The following is a 26179-nucleotide window of genomic DNA, read 5'->3' as shown; positions in this document are numbered from 1 at the left end:
ACGGAGGGCCCAAGAGCTGTGTTCAGTACTGCAGGTGAGGTCTCACATGAGTGGAGTAGAATCAGAATGCTTTGGGTTGGAAGGGATCTTAAAGATCATGGGCCAGTGTTGCTCAAAGGACCATCCAGTCCTGCCTAGCTTTATTAATAGGAAGTACCTCTTCTGAGAAGTGTGCTGTGATTAACAGCATAATTAAAACATTTGTATAAATATCTGCGACCGACCTTTGTGGCTCTTTCAGCTCTGAAGGGAAGGCAGAAGTCCACCCGCTGTGCTGGTGCCTGCCCACGCACGGCCCCGCGCTAGAGGTGAGCACAGAGCAATGCCTCCACATTTGCCTCAGAGCGCTGGGCTGAGGTGCGGCGCCCCGCGCTAGAGGTGAGCACAGAGCAATGCCTCCACATTTGCCTCAGAGCGCTGGGCTGAGGGGCGCCCGGCGCTAGAGGTGAGCACAGAGCAATGCCTCCACATTTGCCTCAGAGCGCTGGGCTGAGACGCGGCGCCCCGCGCTAGAGGTGAGCACAGAGCAATGCCTCCACATTTGCCTCAGAGCGCTGGGCTGAGGTGCGGCGCCCCGCGCTAGAGGTGAGCACAGAGCAATGCCTCCACATTTGCCTCAGAGCGCTGGGCTGAGGGGCGCCCGGCGCTAGAGGTGAGCACAGAGCAATGCCTCCACATTTGCCTCCGAGCGCTGGGCTGAGGCGCGGCGCCCCGCGCTAGAGGTGAGCACAGAGCAATGCCTCCACATTTGCCTCCGAGCGCTGGGCTGAGGGGCGCCCGGCGCTAGAGGTGAGCACAGAGCAATGCCTCCACATTTGCCTCAGAGCGCTGGGCTGAGGGGCGCCCGGCGCTAGAGGTGAGCACAGAGCAATGCCTCCACATTTGCCTCCGAGCGCTGGGCTGAGGCGCGGCGCCCCGCGCTAGAGGTGAGCACAGAGCAATGCCTCCACATTTGCCTCAGAGCGCTGGGCTGAGGGGCGCCCCGCGCTAGAGGTGAGCACAGAGCAATGCCTCCACATTTGTCTCAGAGCGCTGGGCTGAGGCGCGGCGCCCCGCGCTAGAGGTGAGCACAGAGCAATGCCTCCACATTTGCCTCAGAGCGCTGGGCTGAGGCGCTAGAGGTGAGCACAGAGCAATGCCTCCACATTTGCCTCAGAGCGCTGGGCTGAGGCGCTAGAGGTGAGCACAGAGCAATGCCTCCACATTTGCCTCAGAGCGCTGGGCTGAGGGGCGCCCGCCAAAACTCTTCCCCGCGCCGCGGGGCGGAGCCGGGCGGGCGTCGGCGCCGCTCGCTCCCTTCCGGAGGGGGGCGGGGCCGCGCGGGGCTGGGAGCGCGCTGGCGCCTGCGGCCTCGCGCGGGAGCCCGCCAAGATGGGGGAGGACTGGCGAGGAGGTGAGGCGGCGGCGGCGGTGCCGGCGCGGCTGGGCGCGGGGCCGCTTCGAGCGACTCCCTCGGGCTTCCCTTCCCTTCTCATGGGGCTGAGCGGGAGGGCCTGCCGTTCGCACGTGGCGGTCCCCTCTCGCTCAGCTCCGCTCAGACTGCTCCCCCTGTGCCCTGTTTCATGTCTCAGCCGCTGGGCCGCAGCGGGGCGGGAAGAGTTAGGGACCCTGCCCGCTACCTTGAAGGGGGCTTTGTCCGCTGCCCGGGGGAGGAGGGTAGGGAAAGCGTCCGAGGTAAATATGGAGGAGGGCGAGCGAGGCTCTGGGGGCTTAGGGCGTCCGCGCACTTTTCGTCTTCCAAACTTGTGGCGGTGTGGCCCGGAGGCGTACTCTAGGGCGACCCATTGCCGTTACCGGCTGGGAGCTGGGGCAGGGGGGCCCTGCACGCTGCTGGCGGGTACAGAGGCAGGAATGCCTCGCGGTGCCCCGGCCTGCGCCTGGGAATGGGAGGCACGGTCCTGGCCGCGTCGCAACGCGCGGCTCCGGCTCTCATCTTTCCGCTGTCCCTTCCCACGCGGCTGTGTTTCCCATGCTCCGGCATGGAGCTGGCCTGTCCATTTCGCTATGCGGAGTGTCGCGTCTCTCTATTCCCGCCTAGCTGACAAGGCACCCGCGACCCTTTCTGGATGAGCCCTGTGGACCTTTCTTCCCTCGTCAACTCACCATGGTTGCATGGCAAGTTCTCGGTTCAACTTGACTAACTACAGATATTTAGCGGCATTTCTAAGGAATGGATATTGTCTCGTTGCTGTAGTTCAGTTACAGGATGCTGTAGTTGCAGGAAAATTATTTGTTTCGCAGTGCAGCTTTCACCTGTGGAAGTCTCTGCTCTCCGGAAGGCTTGTGCTTTATGTATGTACACACTGTACAGAATAAAGGTGCAGGGAGGGAATCATTGATGGGTTTTGCTTTACCTGTCAGAGAAGAGTTGAATTTGACTCTCTGAGACACTGGTTGTACAAGTGACTCGTGGACTGCTATCACAAATGATAACTTGGGGACTCGGGGATAAGGAGTAATGATTTTTATTTAGCTGAGACATTAAATAGGATTCTTTACTAATTTTCTTATTGTAGCTTGGTATGTGCCATGTCTAGCTTCACTTGAGACCCTCCAAGAATTATGTAGGAAGGAAAATCTCAGATGTAAATCCATTGGAATCACCAACAGGAGTCTAAAGAGATATGAGGTGGAATATTTATGTGACTACAAGGTAGAAGAGGTAAGAGAAACACAGACTGATTTGATCACTCTTTCAGATGAAATTTGAAAGTGAGCCAAAGGTAGTTTTGCTCATAATATAAAGTAACAGACTGTGAGGACAAACCTCTTGCTGACGTCGAATGAAGTATCTTTCAAACTTTGATCTGTAAACAGACAGCAATGTACCTGCTGCTTTCAGTATGCTGAAGGAAGGCCTTTTCCAGAAATTACAGATGCTAGAATACGAAATGTTTCACTTTTGACTATCTAGATGTTAAGCAAAATGCTGCTGCATTTAGGTTGTAGCTTGGTGTGTGGTACAGTGCTTCTCCTTTATTTGCAGGTAACAGTCTATTTCTCTCTTGACTCTTAGTCTGATGAAGAGTTTGGGCCATATGCTGCAGCTGGATTCATACGGCTTCATCATGCCAGTGAAATTCAGTCTCAGGATTTGGCCTTGTTCAGTTGTTTGGCCTTTTAAAAACGAGTGCCAACTGTATGCTTCTTGATTATAAATATGGTATTGCGTGATTTGAATGGATTCTTCTTTTGGAGGATGGTTGATACTACAAATAGTTTTTTTTCGATCGTTAGGGTTTTTTTTCCCACTAAGTTTATAATGATTTTTTTCCTCTGAATATGATACAACTCTGTTCTGCTTGTGTATATGAGTCATATAACTTACGTAACTGCCTTAACAAACCAGCCTTCTTCAGGTATACTATGAGTAATTAGAGTTTATCACAGCTGTTTTGTTTCTTTGTCTCTAGAGATGATCTATCTAGTACTCAAAGTTGTGCTGTAAGTTAATTCACAAACAGAAGACTTGATTTTTCTTTCTCCCAGTTCTAATTGTTATGGGGGCATCAAGACCTTCTGTCATTCCTTGTCTTTCTAGGGATCTTTTGTGTTGTTTCTGTACTCTGCTGCTTGGTTTCAGCAAAAGGAAACATGGCTAAATTTGTGTTTCTTTCTGTGTTTCAAGGGCACAGAATACTATCTTGTGAAATGGAAAGGATGGCCAGAGTCTTCAAATACTTGGGAACCTCAGAAAAACCTGAAGTGTCCATTGCTTCTTCAAAACTTCCTTAGGGACAAGAATGAATACTTGTCTCGGGTGAGAGGAGGCAAACCACTGAAAGTGAGAAACCATGTTAAAGCTTTACAACCAGCAATTGCAGATTACATTGTAAAGAAGGCTAAGCAAAGAATAGCTCTGCAGAGGTGGAAAGAAGAGCTCAACAGGAAGAAGAATCATAAAGCCATGATTCTGGTAGAAAACACTGTGGACCTTGAAGGCCCTCCTTTAGACTTCTACTACATTAATGAGTATAAACCTGCTCCAGGAATAAATGTAATAAATGGAATAACGACTGGCTGTGAATGCACTGACTGCCCTGCTGAGAAGTGCTGCCCAAAAGAGGCTGGATTTATTTTGGCTTACAACAAGCGAAAGAAGTTGAAAATCCAGCCTGGCTTGCCCATCTATGAATGCAATTCATTCTGTAGGTGTGGACCTGACTGCCCTAATAGGATAGTACAGAAAGGTACACCATATTCTCTTTGCATCTTCAGAACTAACAATGGCCGTGGCTGGGGAGTGAAAACACTCCAGGAAATTAAAACAAACAGTTTTGTGATGGAGTATGTTGGAGAGGTACGTATCTATCTTACATAGTTAAATCATTTACAGTAAATGAAATGTTGGAGGAAATGTTGGCTTCTGTTGTATAATAGATAAGTCTACTTTTGAATTGAGAAATACAGTAAATAGACATTGAAGATGACAGCAAAATTATATTATCCAGAACTTTCCACCATTTCAGAGAAGCTGTAAAAGATTGAGTGTAAAAAATGCTTACCCATTTGTGTCACTGAAGAACTGTTTTGGGTACCTTCCCCTGATAGTATCTCTCTGGGCAAGTCTTTCTTTTCAGTCATGGCAGTCATACTCTTAATTCTTCCCTGGTCATCTTTCTAATTGTAGTTTTTGCTGTTCTTCAGGCACAGTTGTGGCCAAACTTCTCATCCAGTCCCTCAGTGAGTCCATTTTCTGTTTCATTGGAACTTCTAAGGCAGTATTTCCAAACATATCTATTTTTATTAACAGCAAGAATGAGGCTGGACGTGATCTGATTACTCAGTCACTATTTCAAACAGACCTGTCATGTTACAACCTTGAGTTATTTTTGAGATTCTTTATGCCCCTCTGTTTGCTTCAGGATCTACATCAGTAGCTCCTGTCAGACTCTGATCCTGTCTGTTGAATTTCTGACACAAATCTCCCTTGCTGCCAAGTTGACTTAAAATAATTCCTTATGTCACTTCATACAGATGGCTTAATTGTATTTCTTCCATGCTTCCTACCTCAACACTTTCAATTTCTGCCCACACCTTTCTTCTAAACATACAAGAGGTCACTCATCCAAAATATCTCTGTTGAGGGGTTAATGCAGAAATGATAGTGTAATTTTGTTGCTTAAAGGAAACTCTGCGTTTTTACCTTTTCATCTGAATCCACTTATTCCTGGCTGCTGAGTAAGTTCTCAAATGTGATCTGTCACAAAGATTTTAGAGGGTTTTTCTGCCCAAGTCCACCACATCTGATACCTGTCTTGCTGCCAACATGGTGATTGCTGAGTCTGCACAACAGAACACATTTAAACATAACAGGCTGCAGATGAAGTTAAGCTGCTGCTCCTGTTCAAAGGGACTGTAGTTCTTCCCTTCCTTTGGTGAGTTTCTGAATTTCTACCTTGTGCCAGTACCTGCTAGCCTATTGCACAGGTTCAGCTTTGCGAAGTCAAGGGCTGGGGCTGGGCTGGCCACTAGACAAATGGCATTAACTCTTCTCTTTGCCCACAGTGGAAGAAGTGGAAAAATGGAGAGAGTCTTACAGACTGGAAAAGCAAACTAAACTAGGACAAGTATCTTGAGTTGCCATGAATGGGATCTTTCATTGCAGTAAAAAACAGCAAGAAGAGGGAGGAACACTGAACTGTCAGTGTGACTGGGATATAAGGACTCATACGTGTTGGCCTTTGTGCAAAGGGAGAAAGTTGAAACTTTATACATTTATGTGACTTCCATGAGACTTTTTGGGTCTAAGGACAAAATCATTTGTATAGGAATTTCAGGTAGAAACAGCTGATTGTATCTGTTACCAAAACTCTTCATAGAAAGTGTTGGCATTTTATTTTTCCCCAAGACAAGGTAGTGCTGTGCTTTATCTGTAGAAAAATTGTATACAGAGAAGCTTCAGTCACTAAGTGATGACTTTAGCTGCATGTATGTGTTCTTTATTCATTAGAGGTGGAATGCTATTTCAGTAGCAAAAGGAGAATGGGGTATTTTTTTACTGTTGTTGTTTTTTTGGTAATAGTTAATAATATAATGCAGGTGTGGTTTTATCCCTCTTTTTTTTTGTTTTATTTTAGGTGATTACAAGTGAGGAGGCAGAGAGACGAGGCCAGTTCTATGACAACCAGGGAAATACATACTTATTCGATTTGGACTATGACTCAGATGAATTTACAGTAGATGCAGCTCGATATGGAAATGTGTCCCACTTTGTGAATCACAGTGTAAGACCTTGTTTTATATACTGGGAATTCGGAGATTATTGTACGAGCGCCAGAAATGCCTTCTACTATTGTAAACATTTTCTTACAGTATTCACAGCTTTTTCTGGAGTATTTTATCTCATACCAGAACAGCCCACACAGCTAGATGACATAATAAATATAATGCAATACTCAGACTTTCTTGGAGTAGAACTGCCTGCAAAAATTTGAGAGTGAGATACTGCACAAAGTGGGCATTTTGTAGGACTGGGCTTTTCACTGAATCTGCAGGTTCTAGACAGCCAAAACAGGGTTGATTTGGTGTATTATTTCCCAAGTAACTAAAACACCTGATGTGTAAGAGGTATGTAGCAAAGAGTCAAAGGTGTCAGAAATTAATGCATTATTTTGTGGCAGGGCAGGATGAATTTTATCATTCAAATATTAGTAGAAGAAAATGGTGAAAATTCCTATGCTTTCTTTGGCTTATTTTTTGATTTATCAATTTCTTTTTCCTTCCCTTTTTTCTCTCCTAAACCATAGAATCATAGAATCTGGTAAAGAACTTACAAGTAAATTTTAAACAGGAAATTTTTGTAGTGTTTTATTTCTTGTTTGCCTGAAGTACATGAAACAGGGTGGCTGAACTGCAGCTGTAAAGATTCCTGAACTAAAAGTTGTTATTTCTTACTATGTAATGTTTGTGATGCACACAGTCAATGTTCTACAAATACAGAAAATTCATGTCTTCAGGTTTGTGAACTGATGAAGTTTGTGTTTCACATGGGCTCACCAGGGAGAAAGATGAAGAAGAGTTTTTGATACAGTCAATTGCTCTTTAATTTTGAAAATGAGGGTGCAGTGTTGTTACTTTTCAGTGTCAACTGAATGTCTGCCTTCACTTTTGATTCTTTAATGTGGGATGTTCAGGGAGGTGGTGGAGTCACCATCCCTGGAGGTGTTCAAGAAAAGCCTGGATGAGGCACTTAGTGCCATGGTCTAACTGACTGGATAGGGCTGGGGGATAGGTCGGACTGGATGATCTTGGAGGCCTCTTCCAACCTGGTTGATTCTGTGTTTTATGTTAGAGCAAAAAAGCACGCTAAGTTCAACAACTGTCCCAGTGATTACTGACTTCTGAGAATCAAAAAAAAAAGTGGTTTCTAGTTCCTGCTTAGTGTTACTGACCCTCCTCCTGCCTCCCAGTTCACAGCAAATAATTCAGAAGCATATGAAATTCATGCACAGTAGGAAAATACTGTGTCTGGCTGGGAAGCAGTACTTAAATGCAGAAAGTAGGTGTTTTTTTCTTTTCTTTCATCTGTAATTCTTTTTGTGGATATTACAGGTAAGTACTAGCCTTGGGATATAGCTATGCTCGCTTTGTCATCTTTTTTTTGTTGTCATCTTTTGAATGCACCTAATTTATTTTTTCTTACTAGGCTATTGTATGTTAGTGTAGCATGTGTACTGCCTTCTTGAAAGGACTTGAGTTAAGCTATGAACGTTCTCCCGTAATGCTGTTGGAAGAATATGATTTGTTGACTTCAGGAGGTGACTTAATTTTAGACTTGTGTCACTAAGCGAAGACCCAGTTCTTGCTTTCCTGTGACCCTGGTTTACTTAACTGCTTCCATGAAACGTAGTCTGTGTTTTTCTTAACAGAAACCGTGTTGGTCTTTGCATTACAGTGTGACCCAAATCTTCAAGTCTTCAATGTCTTCATTGATAACCTCGACTTGCGTCTTCCCCGAATAGCGCTGTTCTCTACACGAACCATCAAGGCTGGAGAAGAGTTGACTTTCGACTATCAGATGAAAGGTCTGCAGAATTTAACACTGCTCTTGTGGGAAGATTGGGCACTGGTGGGTTTTGTGGCAGCCTGACTGATGGTAGCACGTTGTGTTGGGCTTTGTATCTACGTAACAGCTCTGTGGATTCTGAACAGTTGTTGCTAGTTGATAGGTAATGGAGACAGGATTGCACCCAGCAGCTTTTGTGTGCACTTCTGGTTCATTGCCTCCTTCAGCACTCCTAGCTCACAGCATAGGATTGTAGCTGGAATGTATGACAGTATCACCAAAGTTGGAAGAGACCTCACAGATCATCAAGTCCAACCCTTTACCACAGAGCTCAAGGCTAGACCATGGCACCAAGTGCCACGTCCAATCCTGCCTTGAACAGCTCCAGGGACGGTGACTCCACCACCTCCCTGGGCAGCCCATTCCAGTATCCAATGACTCTCTCAGTGAAGAACTTTCTCCTCACCTCGAGCCTAAATTTCCCCTGGCATAGCTTGAGGCTGTGTCCTCTTGTTCTGGTGCTGGCCACCTGAGAGAAGAGAGCAACCTCCTCCTGGCCACAACCACCCTTCAGGTAGTTGTAGACTGACAAGGCCAATTGTTTTGAAGGTTTGTCACAGGAATGCTCAAAGGAGTGCTCAGGCTACCACTGAAAAAAACTTTATTCAAATTGTCCCTTCAAGCAAAACAACTTTCTAAGAAATCTGGTACTGATAGTTACAGAAAAAGTTGTAGCAGATGAGTGATCTGAGGCACCATAGCCTTCTCTGTGAATTGCAGTGTCTGTTGTTTTGCTGGGTTGGGTTCATTGATCATTGTGCAGAGACCTTGGAAAACAGAAGTTTTTGGTGAAATGTTATTGGTTCTTCTGTAATTAAGAAATGTTCTTAGGATGAGATCATTCACTGGAACAACCTTTGCAGGGACATGATTGAAATGCCATCACCAAAGGTTTTCCTGATGCTGTTGGATAGAGTGCAAGATAATCTCATCTAGGCTCCCTGTCCCACAAGAGGTTGGACCAAATGACCCTTTGAGGGCGCTTCCAACCTGGGCTGTTGGATGACTCATTGATATTTGCCTGCCCTTCCCTTCAGTGTTGAAGGCCAGGTTGGATGAGGCTTTGAGTAACTTAAACTAATGGAAAATATCCCTGCCTATTTTGTAGTGGCTGTGACACTGCTGTTCAAGGCAGGCTGCACTCTCAGCCAGTTGGTATGGATACAGGCTTGAGGGTACAAGACTGGAGTGTGTTGAGCTTTGGATGTCTGCTCGGTGTTGTCCAAGTGGTTGACCATGGGTGTTGGCAGAATTTGAGCATGGCTTCACAACGTTAAGGACTGAGGCAGTAGAAGGCTTTTTGAAGCCATTCTAACAGGTAGTGTGGTTTCAGTCTGTCTGTTAAGACTTTTTTTGGTTTTCTGTGTCACAGGTTCAATAGATCTGACTTCAGACTCAGCTGATGGACTCAGCCCATCCAAAAAGAGGATCAGAACTGTCTGTAAATGTGGAGCCTTGTGCTGCAGAGGTTACCTCAACTGAGCTTGAGTATCCAAAGTCATGAATACTTTGTTCTCTTTGAAATGTGTTTTAAGAAGACTCTTCTTTCACACATATGTTCAAGTATTCTTACATTTACTGTAAATAAGTACAGTGAAAACAAGGCATTAGAATTTTTAAGTGAAATGGCATTGGCCAAAGAAAGAGATGGCAGTGTTTCAGGCAAATACAGAACTTACAATGGAGATTAAAAAAATATTTTTCTAGATCTGTTACTTAGGAAGCAGTAATACATATGTGAAGACAACTCTTTAAAATGTACCTGGTTGAAATATTTCAGTGAGCTTACAGCTGTAGGCCTTTCAGTGGGATGAAGTGATGTTAAGCATTTTCTGTACCTTTGAAAGTTTGGAGGCATTTGATTTCAATGCTAAATAATAACTGGTAGATCTCATGAGTGTTTTTATGTATAAAGAAAAGCTCCAAGAGATTAGCAATAATATTTACAGCACTTGGGTGAAGGATCAAGGACAGTTATTGAACAGTGTCTAAATGAAGGTTCACAGGAATACAAGCTGTAAAATGTCCAATGAATTCCGTGCAAGTAACGTGGTTGGTTTTAGCAGATTCCAGATGTAAGATGAAGGTCTCAAAATATTTTTTTTGCTGATGCTCTGTTAATTAGAAATTTTACATATAGAAGTTTTTTGACTTGTATTGTTAAAATTTTGAGTTAAGATGCTACAGGAGATTTGCAGTTCTAGAGAGAAGGTGGAGATCCTGGATTATCAGTGGTCACATATGCTGTTTGTTTTCATTGCAGAAATTTGGCAGTCATTGCTAAAACAAAGTTCTGGCTACAGTTTGGAAATAGATAAAATAAGAAAGCAGAGAGAGCAGCCGTGGTGTAACAGAGCTGATACGTTATGGAGACATGCTCAGTTATCTGTTAGGTGCAGAAATACCCTGGGAATAGTGTTCACAGCTGAGTTTAAGTTTTTTACATACTGTGACATTTTTATCTAGTGACAGACTTTTGAGATACTTGCAAAAACGTTAACTTCAGTGAAGTTAGGCTAGGGGATGTATACCCATTTGCTGTAGACATTTGTAAGATGTTCTTGAATGTAAAAGCTGAGAAATGTACTATTCTTCAGCTGCCTGAGTCGTCTTTTTTTCTTTTTCCTCTGATCATCTTAAAGTTATCTTGATCTATTCATAGTCTGTGATCAGTTTTACTTGGCTTCAGAACAGTTAAGAGCAGTTGAGGTAGTTATGAGTGATCCAGCTGCTTTATTCTTGTGGATCTAAAGCTTGTAAAATCATAGAATGCACTGGGTTGGAAGTGACCTCTAGAAGTCATCCAGTCCAATCTCCCTGCAGTGAGCAGGGACGTGCCCAACTAGATTGGGTTCCTTAGAGCTCCCATAACACCTAACCTCGAGTATCTCCAGAAATGGGACATCCACCCACTTGCCTTGGCAACCTGTTCTAGTGTTCCACCATCCTTATTATAAAGAACTTCTTTTTAATGTCCAATCTAAATCTACCCTTCTCTAGTTTGAAAAAAAAACACCTTGCATATTGCTTACAACCCATGTATATGTTGATTGGATCAGGCAGAATAACATTGCTGCATAAATGGATGCTAGCTATGTATCATAGGTCAGCTAGTTACCTTTATAAGGTGCACAGCTGCTGGCTCAGGTAAATGAAGTCAAGTACCCAGCAGATAAGTTTACTTTATTTGTTAGAAAATGCCTTAAATTTCATGTTGGTTACTAGCACTCCAAAAAGAGTGTCTCGAGGGATAAAAGAGGCTGGTTGGTTGTTCATTTAGAAGCACAGTGGCATTTGCACTGAAGATCTGGCTCTATGGCAGGATGTGAAATTTTAATGCTACTAGCCAAAATCAGTTTCATGGTTGTGGTGAAGAGTGTGGGGCATTGAAGTACTGTGTAAGTTTTGTAATCTACAATACAAAGAACTATACCTTGAAATAGGTACCTATAGTTTAATGACTAGGAGAGTATGGGCTTAGATTTAAGTGTTTGACATTACTAGGCTCACCAGTATACACACACTTGAATAAATGCTGAATCTAGTCAGTTTTAATTATGCCACAACTCCAACAAAATTTTGTTACATATAATATATATATATATATTTGAAGTGAAATGTGGAGTTTTCGTATTAGCAAGCTCCAGATGATCTTGTACCATTTGGAGTCATTAGTGCTCTCTCTCTTGCCTGTGACCTGATGCAGCAATGCATTCCACGGGGATGGAATCTGCACTCCAGCTCCTCGGTCTGCAGCCTGCCCTGTCAGGGTGGCTGCAGCAAGAAACGGATTCTGTGCCAAACCGGTTTCTCTGGGCTCACCCGTGCAGGCTGGCACAGGCCTGGTTTGACATTCTTTGTTTACCTGTGCTATGCCTGTTCCCACTTGATATTAAAACTACAAGTAAATAGACTTTAAAAGATGAAAGGTCTAGTTGTACTTGAGTTCAGCTCTGCCTTTTTTCCAGGGCAGTTTGTTACTAGCAGCACTGGAATAACACTGCTGTCAGTTAAGGATAAGGGTGTTAGCTCTCATGTGATAAATAAAGGGCCTTTCTTTATGTGCTGGCAGATAAGCATTTGGTATTTATTTGAAGTAAACTCATCTCTCCAGGCTCCAAGGTAGAGTCTTGAGCAGTATTTATCCTATTTGCATATTCACAGTGCATTTGGATTGCAGCAAGTGAATGAGCCTAACGGGATGCTGTGTCATTTTTAAAACTCCTCTTGCTGCTGTTAAGAATTTGAAGAAAACTGCAAAAGTGGAAAAAGAGAAAAAAGCTGATTTCAGTTTCTTAAGGAGCCTAAACCAGCCTAGCTTTTGCCTTTGTTTTGCTTTGTGGTCTGGTAGCATCACCATGGCCGCCAGTTCAGTGGTGTATATACACTTAGAGACTGGTAACCTGTGATCTGTGCTCTAGCTGGTCTTTTTTTGTTGGGCTTAAGGTGTTTTTTTGCTAGCAAGACTAAAGCTCCAAGATCACCTCTAAGAAAAGCTATCATTTATTTATTTTATCTGAAAGTTAAGTCAATATTTTGGTTATTTCTATGTATGTTTTAGGACTGTGTACATTAGAATATGCAGTTTGTAAGCTCAGGAACACTTTCTTTTCATAATGTGTGATCTCTAGTATTGCTATCTTCCTATAGATTTTGATAAAATAAATTTTAGTTTTTCTCTTGTTGTTGTCATTCTTAAAGGTAATTTTAGCCTGTCAAAATGAGCTGAAGCAGTAGAATTTGCTTTAAGATTGCAACCTCTAAATCCCTGTCCTGCACCCAAATTTTCTAGCACTTCAAGGATGGTAGTGGGGCAAGCATGAGGAAGGTGGGTGTTCCCTATTCAGTTTACAGCTATAACTGGTATATATTTACACTGTCAACTTGTCTAAAGCAGACCAGGTTCCTGTATATTGCACACAGTAAACGCTGCCCTTAACTTAGAGGTGTAGTACAGTTACAAAAACAAGAAGAAATTCTGAAACACTGAAGAAATTCTGCTCTCTAGGACTTTATTCACAGAGGTAGTTACAACAGTGTCAGCCTTGCTGAAAAAAAAACCCAAAGCTGACAGCAGCTTTCAAATGTGATGTAACAAATGCTAGGTGACAGTGGAGAAATACATGGATTTGAGTATCCTTAAAACCACACAGAGATGACAGCAATATGTCTTTTTTTTTCCCCTCTTGCTGCTGTTTCCAAAGTTGGCTGGTTTAACACCACAGGTTGCTAAAGGTGGCAGAAAGACTGAATGCACATTCAGTCACACCAAAGGTCTGCTTAAGTCTTTGAGACTTAAGACCATATGCAGAGGAAGCCTCACAAATTTTTAATGACTGCTGCTGAGGCACTGCAGTTTTAGGTCAGAGTTTGGTAAATTTCCATTTTAGAAGCTAAGAATTTTGGCAAAGAGTTAGTTATGATGGCACACATAGATGGAGATTCTGTTATCTTAGGATACCTAAGCATGTCTGAATTCACTAAGTCACCAGAATGTGGCAGAGGAAGTGACATTTGTTGCTCTTAGAGAGTAATAAAACAACCTGCCCAGGATAACAAAGTTAGCTTCTGTTTGCTACAAGCCTGCATCCAGAGTAGACTTGGTGGTGGCTCTGAAGCCACATGCCACAGGATTTTAAGTTGTTCTGAAAACCAATTCAGAACAGACCAAAACACAGAAGAGCTGCTGACAAGCTGTTTGCAACAAGATAGATTTAAAGCATAGACAGTGGTGCATAGCACCTCATTCAGGAGTTAAAATTAGGTGGCTACACGTAGTGTAAAGAGAGACTCCTTGAAAAGAATAATTTGATTTAAAAAAGCATTATTAAAATTTTCTGATCTGTTCTGCAGTCGTTTTTAACAATAACTGCAGTGAAAAATCAGAAGTGTAAGTGTTGCATTGTTTGCATAGTTGTTCCTGGATGGTATGCTATTCCTCCCCACAGTTAAAGCTGTGGTATTTTATTCAAGCCTGAGATCATGTATTTATAAAAGCAAACTCTTAGAGCTCATGATAAAAAAAGAGAAACACTAAATTTCATTTAGTGTCCTGTCCTTAGTTTTTGTCTACTTACAGTCCTGGAGAACTGAACCTTGGGAGATAGAAGGTTTTTACAGTTCCTGCCTAGAAATACTTCCTTGTCAGTATTTCACAGAAGGAACAATAAGGCTGCACAGGCTGCAAATTCCTAGTTCTGACAGGAAGATATTTCTGAAAAGAAACTGTGTTCATTAGCACAGCTGCAGATAGTAATCAGCACTAAAGAGAAAATTAAGTTGGAGGTTAATAATCAGCTTCAGTATTTCTCTGTGGTAGAATCAGTTCCACCTCTCTTCAGGAGGCTTTTTCTTCATTATATTTTCACCTGCTGCTAGCTGCTTATACAAGGAGTGCAGTTTATCTGGCTGAGGTGCCTCTGCACCAGGAGTTAAGGGAATTTCGAAGTCAGAGGAGCTCTGGGAGTCTCTCCTCAGTTCCAGATCAGGAGTCTTGGAGCTGTCACTTATTTCTAACACATCATCATCAGCTGTGCCAGCTCCTTTGTTTTTCTCACAGTCTTTGTTCTTCGAGTCACAGAAAACATCAGAGGCACATGAGTGATTTTGACCCAGTGGCTTCCACTTACTGGTATCAGGTTGAGTGTCTTTGACAGTCTCCTGAGATACAGAAGCAACTGTTCTTCTCCCACCTTTGCCGAAGTCCAAAGCATTTCTCTCTTGGGAAGTAATGAGCACCGTGTCCATCTGGCTGTCCCAGCCCTGGCTCCCCTGCTCTGATATGTGTGTTGACTGAGAAGAGTTTTGGGAGGAGATGTGTGTTGAGTCACTTACTCCATCGGAATCACTGAAGAGTGACTGGGAACCACCAGCATCTGCTGAAGATGGGAAGTTGTCCTCACTTTCAGAGCTTTCTTCTAGTTTGTTACACCTGAAAAAAGCATCCCAGCGAGGAACACTGGCATTAGACTGCTGCTGGTCATTAGCTGCCCCATTGAAATTTGACGTGCAAGTTGCATCTGGTTCATGGGAAAGAAATGGAACTGTACTTTTTTCCAATTCTTCGTCTTCATCATCATCATCATTTGATTCTTCACAGTCCATGAAGTCTGCCTTGAGCAAGGTGTAAGTTGTTGCTTTGGAACTTTCTGTGCTCTCAGTGTTTACTTCAGCATTTTCAGATTGTACTATGCTGGAGGGTCTGCTCACTTCTCTCTCCTGTTTTGGAATTTTGGGCCTTGCAGGAGTTAGTTCTGAATCAAAGAGATCATCTTCATCTGTCAAGGGAAAAAAAAAAGGCAGGAAATAATTAAAAACTAAAAAAATCACTAGGACAAGTTTGCATCTCTCCTAAAATTTTGTTGAAAGCAAAGTTTTAATTAAAAAAACATTTAGTATAAAGGGAGGACGAAGTATTTCAACCCAGATGGAGACTTAGCAGGACTTTACTGCCAGTGTTCATCTTGTCTCACATAGTGCCTTACAAAGAAAGCTGCCAGTTGCCATCCTCCATGAAAGCCACAGAAGAGCAGATGTAGCCCTGGTAGACAAATCTATTCAGACCTCTAACATTTTCCAGGACTACCTAATGCCTTCATACTTGGTGCTTCAGAAATATCTATACAACACTGCAAGCCCAGAGCTGTCTTCTAGTTGCCAAGTGGTTTCCTAGAGGCTGTACTGCACCTCTTTACCATAGTGTTAAAAAAAGCCATGAGGCACTAAAGAGCCCACAGTGTGAGACAATAAAGAGTAATTGCACTCATACATCACCCTGTCCTCCACAACACAGCAAGGGATACACGAGAAGTTAGAACACCCTCTTCTAGGGATGGGGTAGGGTTGTGGGATGGAACTCTGCCAGGAACTTGCCAGCTGCTGAGCATTAAGTGTGTTTTAAGATTGCAAACAAATGTGCTTTCACACAATTAGTGCTCTCTTATCCTCCTAAAACCCAAGTTAATTTATTTCTCTCTTTTCTAACTATTGCTTTGAACAGTGATGAACACTATGGCTTTTGGCACCTCTTCTTAGTCTTGGACTTTTAAGGCACAGTAGCACCAGTGGAACCTTTACCTGTATCAGATAAGTCTCTGTTATGGACTCTCTTCAGCATTCCTAGGGGTTTGTACCTGGGTTCCATGTTTCTCCTGTATGACCTGCATAAGGGCTTCAATCTGAGATGAATGAGAAAAATGGTTCATATTTACAACTTAAAACTTCTTTCAGGAGCAAGAATAAATCTCTTAGCTTGGTCTAGGTACACAGCTTCATGCCTTTCACAGGCAGTGCAGCAAATGTATCAAAGCAAAGGCAGCAACAGCTAGAGCAAGTTCTTAATTCATTGGTGAGCTTAGGTAGCTTAGAAGTAGAAATCTGTCATTTCTATATATTCACCTTAATTTGTGTACACCATTTGGAAAGTACCTTGCCTGGAGAAGACAAGATAACAGGTTCAAAAGCTGACTGCAGTTTTATTCAATAGTTGTAAAGTATCTCCTTTCTTAAGGAAAAAAAGCAGAAGGAACAAAAAGAAACAAGTTCAGGCTGAGTGACACCACTTCTGCTCCATAAAAGCTCTAAGCTGTCAACATCTGTAGCAAGGCAAGAGCAGGCCTCTGTGATGCTGTACAGAGGGTAGGAGTTAAAGTCCTAACAAAATCCTCTGTAAAAGAATATTCTGAGAAGTAGCAATGACAAACGGAAATAGGTCATAGAATTAAGTGAGATAGATGTGTATTCACATTCCACACAAACACGAGTTTAACAACAGCAAAGCTTCTACGTGTAGACAAAAGTAGCTCGTGGAATACAGACTCAGCACAAGGTAAAACTATGTTCTTCAGGAAGCTGAGGTCTGCAGGACTGGATATAGAAGCAGAAAAGGTAAATCTGAATTATCAGGCAAGTAAAGCAAAGGGCAGCAGCCTGCTCGAGAAGCTGGGATTTGGGAGGAGAGTTGTTCTTACAAGAACAGACATAGGTCATCTCCATTCAGCAGCCAGTGGTCACTTACATTTCCATCACTGTGTCTTCTGTCCCACCCACTGGCAGTACGTTGGGATAGACATTCACAGGACAGATATAGCTCAGGAAATCCTTAATCTGAATAGAAGAAAAGAAAAAACAGTTTAACAAGTTACACCAACACCGAATAATTTCACTTAATGGCAGCACTGATTAAAGCACGTTCACAACAACTGCTACTCCACTGTGACAAAACATCACTTTCTCCAAGCCTCACTCTGTTGTCTCCTAGATGCTGTCCAGACAGTAATTTTCACAAAGAATCACGTCAGGTCTGGACCACTCCATGTCAGTGCTGAGCACAGAAAACACTTGGAGGGCTGCAGACTGCACTCCTGCCTATACAGAGCTGGAGGACTCACCTATTTTTGCATGTGGAGGTGCAAATCTGTTAGGATGCATTGCCTCTCATATTCTGCCAGCAAAGCTGCCATGCTATATGTGTTATGGCAGTGCTTCCATTCAAAATAATCCTATGTGGTGGAGCAAATCAACCAAGATCTTAAAAATGTCTTCTTCCAAGAGTGCTGAACTGTCTCTGTTTCATATGTGCAAGGCTTTGTAACTGGTTAATTGTTAATACTGATTCAGTTTCAGGTCAGTTTCTTAGGAGAGAGAAGCATTTTAAGATATAGATGGGGTCATGCTAAATGAAAGTGATTCTGGAGGGAATGCAGCCATGATCAATTCTGTTTTAGTCTTTTCACACAGAAAAAGAATTAACAGTGGCAGGTACTATGCGAGAAAACTCAGTTTAAATGTGTGGGTAGTGAACAGAAGGCAAACACGCTGCAAACTGAGTCACAGCAATGACAGTGTATTGGAACCCAAAATTCCAAGCTTTGAGCATTTCAGAGCTGCACAGTAATCCAAAACTGGAAAGACAGCAGGGACCTATACGTTGAAAACAAAAAACACATGGGTGTAACAGCTGCCCTACTTTCACATGCTCTGCAGCAGCTATACTAAAACAAATCTCTGTCTTCAGCATCCAGAACTTCCTCTCATTACTGAAAAGATTTTTTTTTTGGTGACATCGACTCCAAAATAATCAAAACTCTTCTATACTGAGCACTGCAAGTATACAAACCTCACTGTATGATGAGTGGAAAGAGAAACAAGCTCTGTATGTACTCTCTCCAGTCCTGAAAAAGAGGGGAAGCACAAGCATTAGGTAAGTGCTTGCCATCCTCAGTCAGACTTAAAAAGTCCATTTTGAGATTCAGGGAAAGAAACACACCTGAATCAACAGGTTTCTGCATGGCTCAAACACTCACCTCACTATTACACTGGTCTTCTTGATCCTTTCCCCAAACCACATTGTGGAGGGCTTGATAGTGATTACATGCAAGGGAGTTCCATTTTGGCAAGTTATCCCACAGGGCAGCCTGTTCCCTCGAACGCAGTCGTCATCCTGTCAAATGCATTACAGAATTAAGTGCAATCTTGACCTTTTTTCCCCTAGAAATTGAGTAACACAGTATCTACTCAGACCATCAGCGCACTTCCAACTCCTCTGAAACACTTTATTGTTGCATCTGGATTTCACAGTACAGCTGACAAAGCAAATCGATCACAGAAACCAATGCCCCAGTGTGTGTCTTCAGTTCCACCTGCAGTCCTCCAAGCTAGAGCCTTCAGCTTGACAGACATCCTGGAAATGGAAGGCTATACACTCCCAAGAACAGTACACAGCTGCAGGTGGCATCATCTGTGGCACTTTTGATAGATTCAGATTGTCAATACCTGACTGATCTAATCTGATGCTTATTATATTAAAAAAACCCAACTTTTTTTTCAAGCTTCAAAGAAACTATTTTGAACATCAGCTAATATTTTTTTCCCTTTTTATTTAGTATTAAAAAATTCAACCCACAAACTAGTAACTCTCCCTCTTCTTTAAAGACATCATTTAGCCCAAGTCTTCATTAGCACAACTGGGCCAAAACCTTAGGACCTATAGCAAATTTTTCACAGCAAAGTTTGCAGAGGCTTTGCAAAGTGATACCCACCCGAGGATGTCGACAGGCATGAATTTGAGTGTGCCGATCTGTAGTGACATGGTAGAGGATTTCTGGCATGTTTCTGAACATACCGAGTTTGTTCACGTGCACCTAGAGAAAGGCAGAGTTTACTCTTAATTAGGTCAATGTGTTGCCAGCCTGCAGCTGGAGCAATTATACAGATATTGTTCTGCTCTCAACAAATGCCAGTAGGCATTTAAACACTACCCACTAATAACGTCAGCCAAAAGTAACTTGGTCATCTAGAACAAGCACGGCATAAATCCCAGGATGAAGAAGCACAGAATGAGCCAGGTTGGAAAATACCTCTAGGATCATCGAGTCCAACCTATCACCGAACCCTTCTAATTAACTAAACCACGGCACTAAGAGCCTCATCCAGCCTTCTCTTAAGTACCTAATACTAATAGGACCTAGCTCGAGTGCCTTATTTGGGATCATAGAATAGAGTCATAGAATCAGTCAGGGTTGGAAGGGACCACAAGGATCATTTAGTTACAACCCCCCTGCCATGGGCAGGGACAGCCTACCCTACATCAGGCTGCCCAGAGCCCCATCCAGCCTGGCCTTAAACACCTCCAGGGATGGCGCCTCAACCACCTCCCTGGGCAACCCAGTCCAGGCTCTCACCACCCTCATTGTGAACAACTTCCTCCTCATGTCCAGTCTGAATCTCCCCACCTCCAGCTTTGCTCCATTCCCACTAGTTCTGTCACTCCCTGAGAGCCTAAAAAGTCCCTCCCCAGCTTTTTTGTAGACCCCCTTCAGATACTGGAAGGCCACAATAAGGCCACCTCGGAGCCTCCTCTTCTGGATCAGTCCCATTATCACTATAGAGTGACGCAAGCTGTAGTAGTTAGTTGTAGCTACCCTAACAAGGACAGCAATAAAATATTTTCATAATGTTTTATTCTCACTCCAACAACACATGCTTGCTGAAGGGAGGCAAACAGACAGGAAAAAATATTTTAACAATCATCTGAACACTGTGTTTGAGATCTGGTACTTAGCACCCCGTTAGTAAGAGCGATAAATAATCATCAAAGAAAGTCAGAATGTATCTGGTAAGTAATAATGTCATATGTAAATGAGGCTTTTATCATTTGCAGGATAAAAGGGAGCTTGAAAAGTGGGGGTTAAACTTCTCCCTGGAGAGCTCAGATGCTCCAGAATCAAATCTAGCAAAGTAATTTTGAGCACAAACATGGCTTTTTAACTGAGCTTAACGAAAGCAGGCACATCCTTCACATACAGCAGTCCTCTCAACACCCACTTCCAGCTTGGTGACTGGTCACAATCATTCCCATGGATCTATTCTAAAGCAACAACTGCAGAACCATTACCTTAATTCCAAGCTCCTCACTGAGGTTTATGAATAAATATTCATATCCATAAGCAGCTTTGCAGTTCAGCCACACAACGTGATAGCGAGACAGTGAGGTCCAGCTTCGCACCAGCTCCAAGATCCCCTTTAAACATTCCTCCTGAAAAGTTCAGAAAACTTTGTGAAACATCTTTGAAGATGCTTCCAAAGTGCTATCATTTGGTAATGCAAAATGCCTCACAAGACTAACCTAACAAAGAGGTAGCTCATTAATGAGCAGCTTTAACGACCTTTCTTCTCACATCTTAGACTTACCCTGCTTGGTATATGATAAAATTTGGGATCACAAAAAGTGGTGTCCAAATACACACTCTGGATGTCTTTTACTCTGAAAGGAAGAAACACAGTATCTGAGTATTGACTGCATGACTCTACACCACTTCCTCTCTTCAAAAGGAGGCAACTCTTCTTCTTTCTTACAAAGAGGGGCTCATAACTGCAGCATTGCCTGACTCCAGACACATTTAATTCAAAATTTTAAAAGTGAGGGGAAAGAGTACATTGCTCCTGAATTGCCCATGCTTGTATGATCCTTTAATCTTTCTAAACCCCGTGAATAACTGAAGTCTCACCTGGACCCTGAATGCAAAAGCTCCATTCTGGCTGCTTCACCTTTTGCAAGCCTGAAATCCCCCGTATAGAGCACAGTGCCATTTTCACCTTCAAACAAAAACCTACAAACAGAAACATTTCCATCAAACTCAACAATACAAACATGTCCATTTATTGCCCTGCTCAGGGCAGGCTACCTGACTGTTGCATGGTGTGATAGAAACACTCAGCTGTCTGGTCCTAGAGTGATTTCAGATAAACCCAGTATTCAGACTCAGTATGTCTGGGAAATAACTTAGGCTGGGTGGAGCTGAAGAGGAAAACCTCCCTGTGAGAGGTAGCCCAGCTGCAGCCAAAGGAATCTTTTTGGCATTCATACCAGGAAGTGAGGCACTTTCTTTTTAAATCCTTCATTCCTTAAGTGTGACATTATTTTTAATCACAGGGTTTGTATGTCATTTTTAAGTACAGTTTAAATCAAGAAAATTGTTGTTCATAGGCATGGAGAAAACTAATCTGCTCCACCAAGGTAACAAGTTCTGTCTGGACAGATCTCAGGTATTATAGTGCTGTTCCAACCTTGACCAAAGCTGGTGGATCCTGTCACAAGAGGATTATCTCCAAGTAAATATTTAAAGTTCACTACTAGGTTTTTCTAGTTAAAAACGAACAAAGAAACCAACCTTCCACCAAACAAAAAGCAGTACTTAGGGAGAGCTCAACAGGACAGATTTCCCAGTGCAGAAATTTAGAGTATTAAAAGGGACATACATGACTGATCCTGGACAGTGACCAGCTGGTAGAAGTGTCACCTCTATATCTTCTTTCTGGAAGAGATGGCTTAGCATTATTTTCACACTTCAGTGAGTATTACCAGTACTGTCCCTTTTTTTCCCCCCTGTAACTTACCTCACGGGATGTTTCATCTGCTAAAGAAATCTGAGTTGGAGTTTCAACTTCTAGTGCAACCTGTTACAAAACGAATAAATGCATCACAGGATTTACTGAACATTGTTTCATGCTCATGGCTAAATGTTCATTATGTAGACATCTTTAGCACCCACTGAGGCAAACACTGTCTGTTAAGTTAGGCTCATTTTCCCACAGCAAGTCAGGAGTTTCCATTTCCAGTGGAAAACAAAACTTTCCTAAAACTTGTCTGAAAATAAATGGAGATATTTCAATCAAGGTGTGCATGCTAAAAAGGGGAGAATATGTTTGCCACAGGTTTGGTCTCCCTGCTTGCATGGTGTACTTTATTTGTGTATGATGGCAAAGCCCAGTCCCTGAGCACCCCAGTGGATCTTGCTAGCACAGGTCTCTCTACTGCAGTCCTTCCCCTTGCTGTTCCATATTATCAGAAGCAGAGGCCACAAATCACAACCAGCAAATATTTATGCATTTGTGCAGAGGTGATTAACATATAGACTGCAATTAATCTGTTCTGTCATATCCACTACTGAAGATCCCTGCAATACACATGCTCTGTGGCTGTCTGACTGGTTAATACTATGAAGGCTTCTCTACCATTCTCCTGGGTCTTTCCCCTTTGTTTCAGACAAAATAGTTGTTCTGCCACTCAAAAAAGCCAAAGTGAAAAGGAAGTCGCCTGTGATTACCCTTCTTAGCTATAACCTCTTGCTTCTCTCAGATGGGCTGTCCTCAGTACTTTGAGTTTCAGTGGGTTAGATGGATTCATGAGACACCACATCACAGATCACCTAATTTCTAGGCAGCCCCACAAGATCCATTCAGTTGGTACTCACACAAAGGTGGTAACATTTGGCTTCTCCACCAGACACCACAACGCCAATCACTCAGAGCTTGCCCCAAAATACAGATAAATGTGTCAAAATGTGTATTATACTAGAGAATGCAAGCCACTAGGAAAAGCTGTTATTGATTTGTGTTAATTGTGCTTCATCTCAGAGTGTACCATGGGTACCTCTGGCATCAATTCCTACATTAAGATTTTCTCAAGCAGGAATGTCAGGACCAGTACTGCCTACTTCCTTTTACTGCTCATACCCTTCAAGAGATCCCATCTTCTAGGTTAAACTCAAGGGATACTGGAAACAAATTGATATAAGCTTAAAAATGCCACCTCACCACCACATCCCTCCCCCCAACCAATAACAACAGAAAAGCCACCACAAACACATTCTATTTTATCTTAGTTAACCCAAAAAAATTGCAGGCTCAGAAAAACTGCCACCTGTGCCCACTGCGCTCCTTCACACATCAAACATACCTAAGGGATGCTCTGAGCCTCTTTTTACAGCCCCCTGAATCATGCTTACTCTCCAAAGCATTCAATCTTTTAAGGTTTCATATAGAACCACTTATTTTCTCCCTCAGCTTCACAATTAAACTAAGTCCTTGAATAGAAACGTTCCCTACTTGGCTTTTTTCTCATACTCAGACTTACATTCCAGGTCTCACACATAGCAGGTTTTTTGGATACAGTGCTTACTTACAACCTATTTAAGGTAACTTTGAGCAATAACAAACCCCCCCTCAGTCTTGAAAAACAAGTTTCAGCTTGCCTGAAACCCTTCTTAGCCCTTCCACTCGCCCAGAAGACACTCCTGTCCTTAAGGGACTCAGCAAAATCCTTATGCTAAGTGATAATGTCGCTACATACAGTAAGATGTGGAAAGAGACATGCTTGATTTCAAAGCCCGTATCTGCAAAAAGGAAGGAAATAACTACAAGTCACAGCCATGCATGACCACTGATCACTTGAAGTTTAGCTCCAAACAGTGGAAATCAACTAAACTAAGTTCTTTAGTTTAGTTGATTTCCACTGTTTGGAGCTAAACATGCCACTAAAACATTGTCATGTTAAAGAGTGCCCATTTCCCAAAAAGCAAAAAAGAAAATAAAGTAACTAAAAGAATACCCCAAGCCACACAAGACTTTAAGTGATGCAAAGGAGAAAGTAACAGGTGTAAAGAGAGATGAGCAAAGTAAGAAAATGAAAGAGCAACACAAACGGTCGACCTACACAGAAAGGGCATTTTCAGCTGAAGTTGAAATAAAAGCACACATTTTTTGGAAGGAAAAGGCAGATTAAACAGCAAACAACAATAAACCAATCCCACAAAGCAACCAGCAAGGAAAAGTATACTGATGCAAGTACTTCACCCCCAAAACACTGTAACAGCACCAACATTTAAACGTTTCTGAGGAATGGAAGCCTCCCCTTTCCTAAAAGCACTCCTTGGAAAGTATTAAGCTTTAAAAGAAAACCAAAACACTCACAATGTGATTCTCCCAAAATTTGTACTTCCAGTTAGTCAACAGCAATTCCTTAGTTACTGGTGAGCAGTACAATTTCACTTTCAAACTGTAAACAGACAGAAAACACAGATGAGTGGTGGGTTTTTTTTTGAAGCAGAGAACGAGAACAATGTAAGGACACATCAGCACCTGGCACATGAAAACATGTCCTCAGGCTCCTCTCTGACTTAGAGATCTGCACAGCAGTAAGCCTGCAGGATCTGTTTGGTCTCAGGGACCTCTGAAGATCATCTAGTCCAACTCCCCTGCTAGAGGAGGATCATCTAGAGTATCATAGAATCACAGAATCAACCAGGTTGGAAGAGACCTCCAAGATCATCCAGTCCAACCTAGCACCCAGCCCTATCCAGTCAACTAGACCATGGCACTAAGTGCCTCATCCAGGCTTTTCTTGAACACCTCCAGGGACGGTGCCTCCACCACCTCCCTGGGCAGCCCATTCCAATGGCAAATCACTCTCTCTGGGAAGAACTTCCTCCTAACATCCAGCTACATAGGAAAATATTCAGGTGGGTGCCGGGTGCCTCCAGACCCGGACACTCCGCAGTCTCTCTGGCCATCCTGTTCCAGTAACATTGCCACACTAAAGTGGGATCAAGACGAGTCGCTCCACTTTGCTGAATGGACTCTTTTTCAACACAGAAACCCCAAAGGCACACCTGTGTGTGCCCATGCCTGTGCGGTTTTGCGCAGACACGAAGTGTGCCGTATGCGGTCACACGCACGCAGATCTTTGCCCCTTTCTATACCCACCAATGTCTACCTCGCTCACGCTTTGTTTTCAACCAGACACTTCCTCCGCCGGGCTCCTGGCCCCGCGTACTGCGGCGCAGGCCAGGCCATGCCAGGCTCGCAGCGTCTGAGGCCAGGCAATGCCGAGGCAGTCCGCAGCGCAGCAGGGCGAGGCAGACCCACTCAAGCCGCCCCGCCGCCAGCCCCTACCTGCCCTCCAGCCTCCTCTTCAGGGCGGGCGCCCGCAGCCCCTTCATGTGATCTACGGAGAGAGGACAGGACCGTCGCTCGGGGGGACACCGACAGACACAGAGGAGAGGGTGAAGGCGGCGCTATGGAGACGGACGGGGCTCACCCTTGTGGCAGTGCGAGAGGAAGTAGGCGCGGGCGCGCAGGTTGTGGCGGTCGAAGCGGTCGATGGACACGGCAGGGTACTCGCGTAACCGACCCCCGAACCGGCTCATGGCGACCAGCGGCGCTCCGCTTCCGCCGATGTAGCCCCGCCTCCCCGGCCCTTCAGCCAATGGTGACGCGGAACCCCTCCTGACAGCCTATCAGAATCGCGGCGGGAGAGACGAGAAAGACTTCTTAAAGAGACAACGGCCAGGAGCTGCCTAGCAACGGCGCTCGGCGGCTGGTGTGTGAGCGGCGCGGCCAAAGGCGCTGCTGCCGCCACGCTTTGTCGCTGCTGTCGCCTGGGGAGAGTCTCCATTCTGCATCTGTCGCGCTGAGGTGGGTCATCTGAAGGGCTGGGCGACGAGGCTGTGGCGGTAGGAGCAGAGTAGGGGCGCGGTCGCAGCGGTGACTCGGAGCCTAAGCATCTGCCTGAAAAACATGGCCATGCCAGATATTCTAGTGTAAAGTCTGTGGAAGCCATTGGAAAACTCTTACTGACTCTTCTAGGGCCCTAAATGGGTCCTTAACGTGATGACTTATGTTAAGTGGTCTATGAAGCACGGCCATCCCCTTCAGCTGCTCTGGCCCAGGACCTCCTGGGCCAGGGGAGCTGCTGCCTCTATCTGGCCCGAGGGATGCAACTTCTGCTTTCCCATTTGCAGACGTAATCAATAACACAGCTGAGCATGTATT

The 26179-nt window shown here is 43.8% G+C and overlaps 2 protein-coding genes across 3 annotated transcripts; one reads left to right on the top strand and one right to left on the bottom strand.

Moving 5' to 3' along the window:
- The first annotated feature begins 1313 nt into the window (after nucleotides 1-1313).
- SUV39H2 (SUV39H2 histone lysine methyltransferase) lies at nucleotides 1314-11508 on the top strand. Of its 2 annotated transcripts, none has more exons than XR_010302149.1 (6): nucleotides 1314-1393; nucleotides 2517-2662; nucleotides 3629-4300; nucleotides 6081-6227; nucleotides 7872-8027; nucleotides 9441-9521. XR_010302149.1 is itself a non-coding variant. In XM_064142600.1 (6 exons), the coding sequence occupies exons 1-6, from the start codon at nucleotides 1372-1374 to the stop codon at nucleotides 9548-9550; spliced, it is 1227 nt and encodes a 408-aa protein (XP_063998670.1). In that variant the 5' UTR covers nucleotides 1314-1371; the 3' UTR covers nucleotides 9551-11508. The 2 variants fall into 2 exon arrangements, 1 of the variants encoding a protein (XP_063998670.1); XM_064142600.1 differs by having other exon boundaries at nucleotides 7898-8027; nucleotides 9441-11508.
- Nucleotides 11509-13063: 1555 nt separating this feature from the next.
- DCLRE1C (DNA cross-link repair 1C) lies at nucleotides 13064-25567 on the bottom strand. The gene is made up of 14 exons (XM_064142598.1): nucleotides 25446-25567; nucleotides 25301-25352; nucleotides 24320-24404; nucleotides 21965-22024; nucleotides 21827-21882; nucleotides 21076-21177; nucleotides 20759-20831; nucleotides 20463-20603; nucleotides 19108-19209; nucleotides 18373-18509; nucleotides 18186-18240; nucleotides 17085-17173; nucleotides 16145-16245; nucleotides 13064-15345 (listed from the first exon to the last, which is right to left on the bottom strand). The coding sequence occupies exons 1-14, from the start codon at nucleotides 25552-25554 to the stop codon at nucleotides 14390-14392; spliced, it is 2118 nt and encodes a 705-aa protein (XP_063998668.1). The 5' UTR covers nucleotides 25555-25567; the 3' UTR covers nucleotides 13064-14389.
- Between the last annotated feature and the right edge of the window lie 612 nt (nucleotides 25568-26179).

This window comes from Pogoniulus pusillus, chromosome 4, assembly GCF_015220805.1.
Source record: "Pogoniulus pusillus isolate bPogPus1 chromosome 4, bPogPus1.pri, whole genome shotgun sequence".
In the NCBI taxonomy this organism is placed as follows: domain Eukaryota; kingdom Metazoa; phylum Chordata; class Aves; order Piciformes; family Lybiidae; genus Pogoniulus; species Pogoniulus pusillus.
This window is presented reverse-complemented; position numbering and strand designations above follow the sequence as displayed.

Bases quoted from the DNA above. Each gene is read 5' to 3' on its own strand.
- DCLRE1C (XM_064142598.1), bottom strand. From the start codon at position 25,554: ATGAGCCGGTTCGGGGGTCGGTTACGCGAGTACCCTGCCGTGTCCATC. The intron at 24,405-25,300 runs GTAGGGGCTGGC...GTCTGTTTACAG, and splicing joins AAGAGGAGGCTGGAGGGCAG to TTTGAAAGTGAAATTGTACT. The intron at 17,174-18,185 runs GTTTGTATACTT...TCTTCTATTCAG, and splicing joins TCCACTCATCATACAGTGAG to ATTAAGGATTTCCTGAGCTA.
- SUV39H2 (XM_064142600.1), top strand. From the start codon at position 1,372: ATGGGGGAGGACTGGCGAGGAG. The intron at 1,394-2,516 runs GTGAGGCGGCGG...TTCTTATTGTAG, and splicing joins GGGGGAGGACTGGCGAGGAG to CTTGGTATGTGCCATGTCTA. The intron at 8,028-9,440 runs GTCTGCAGAATT...TCTGTGTCACAG, and splicing joins TTTCGACTATCAGATGAAAG to GTTCAATAGATCTGACTTCA.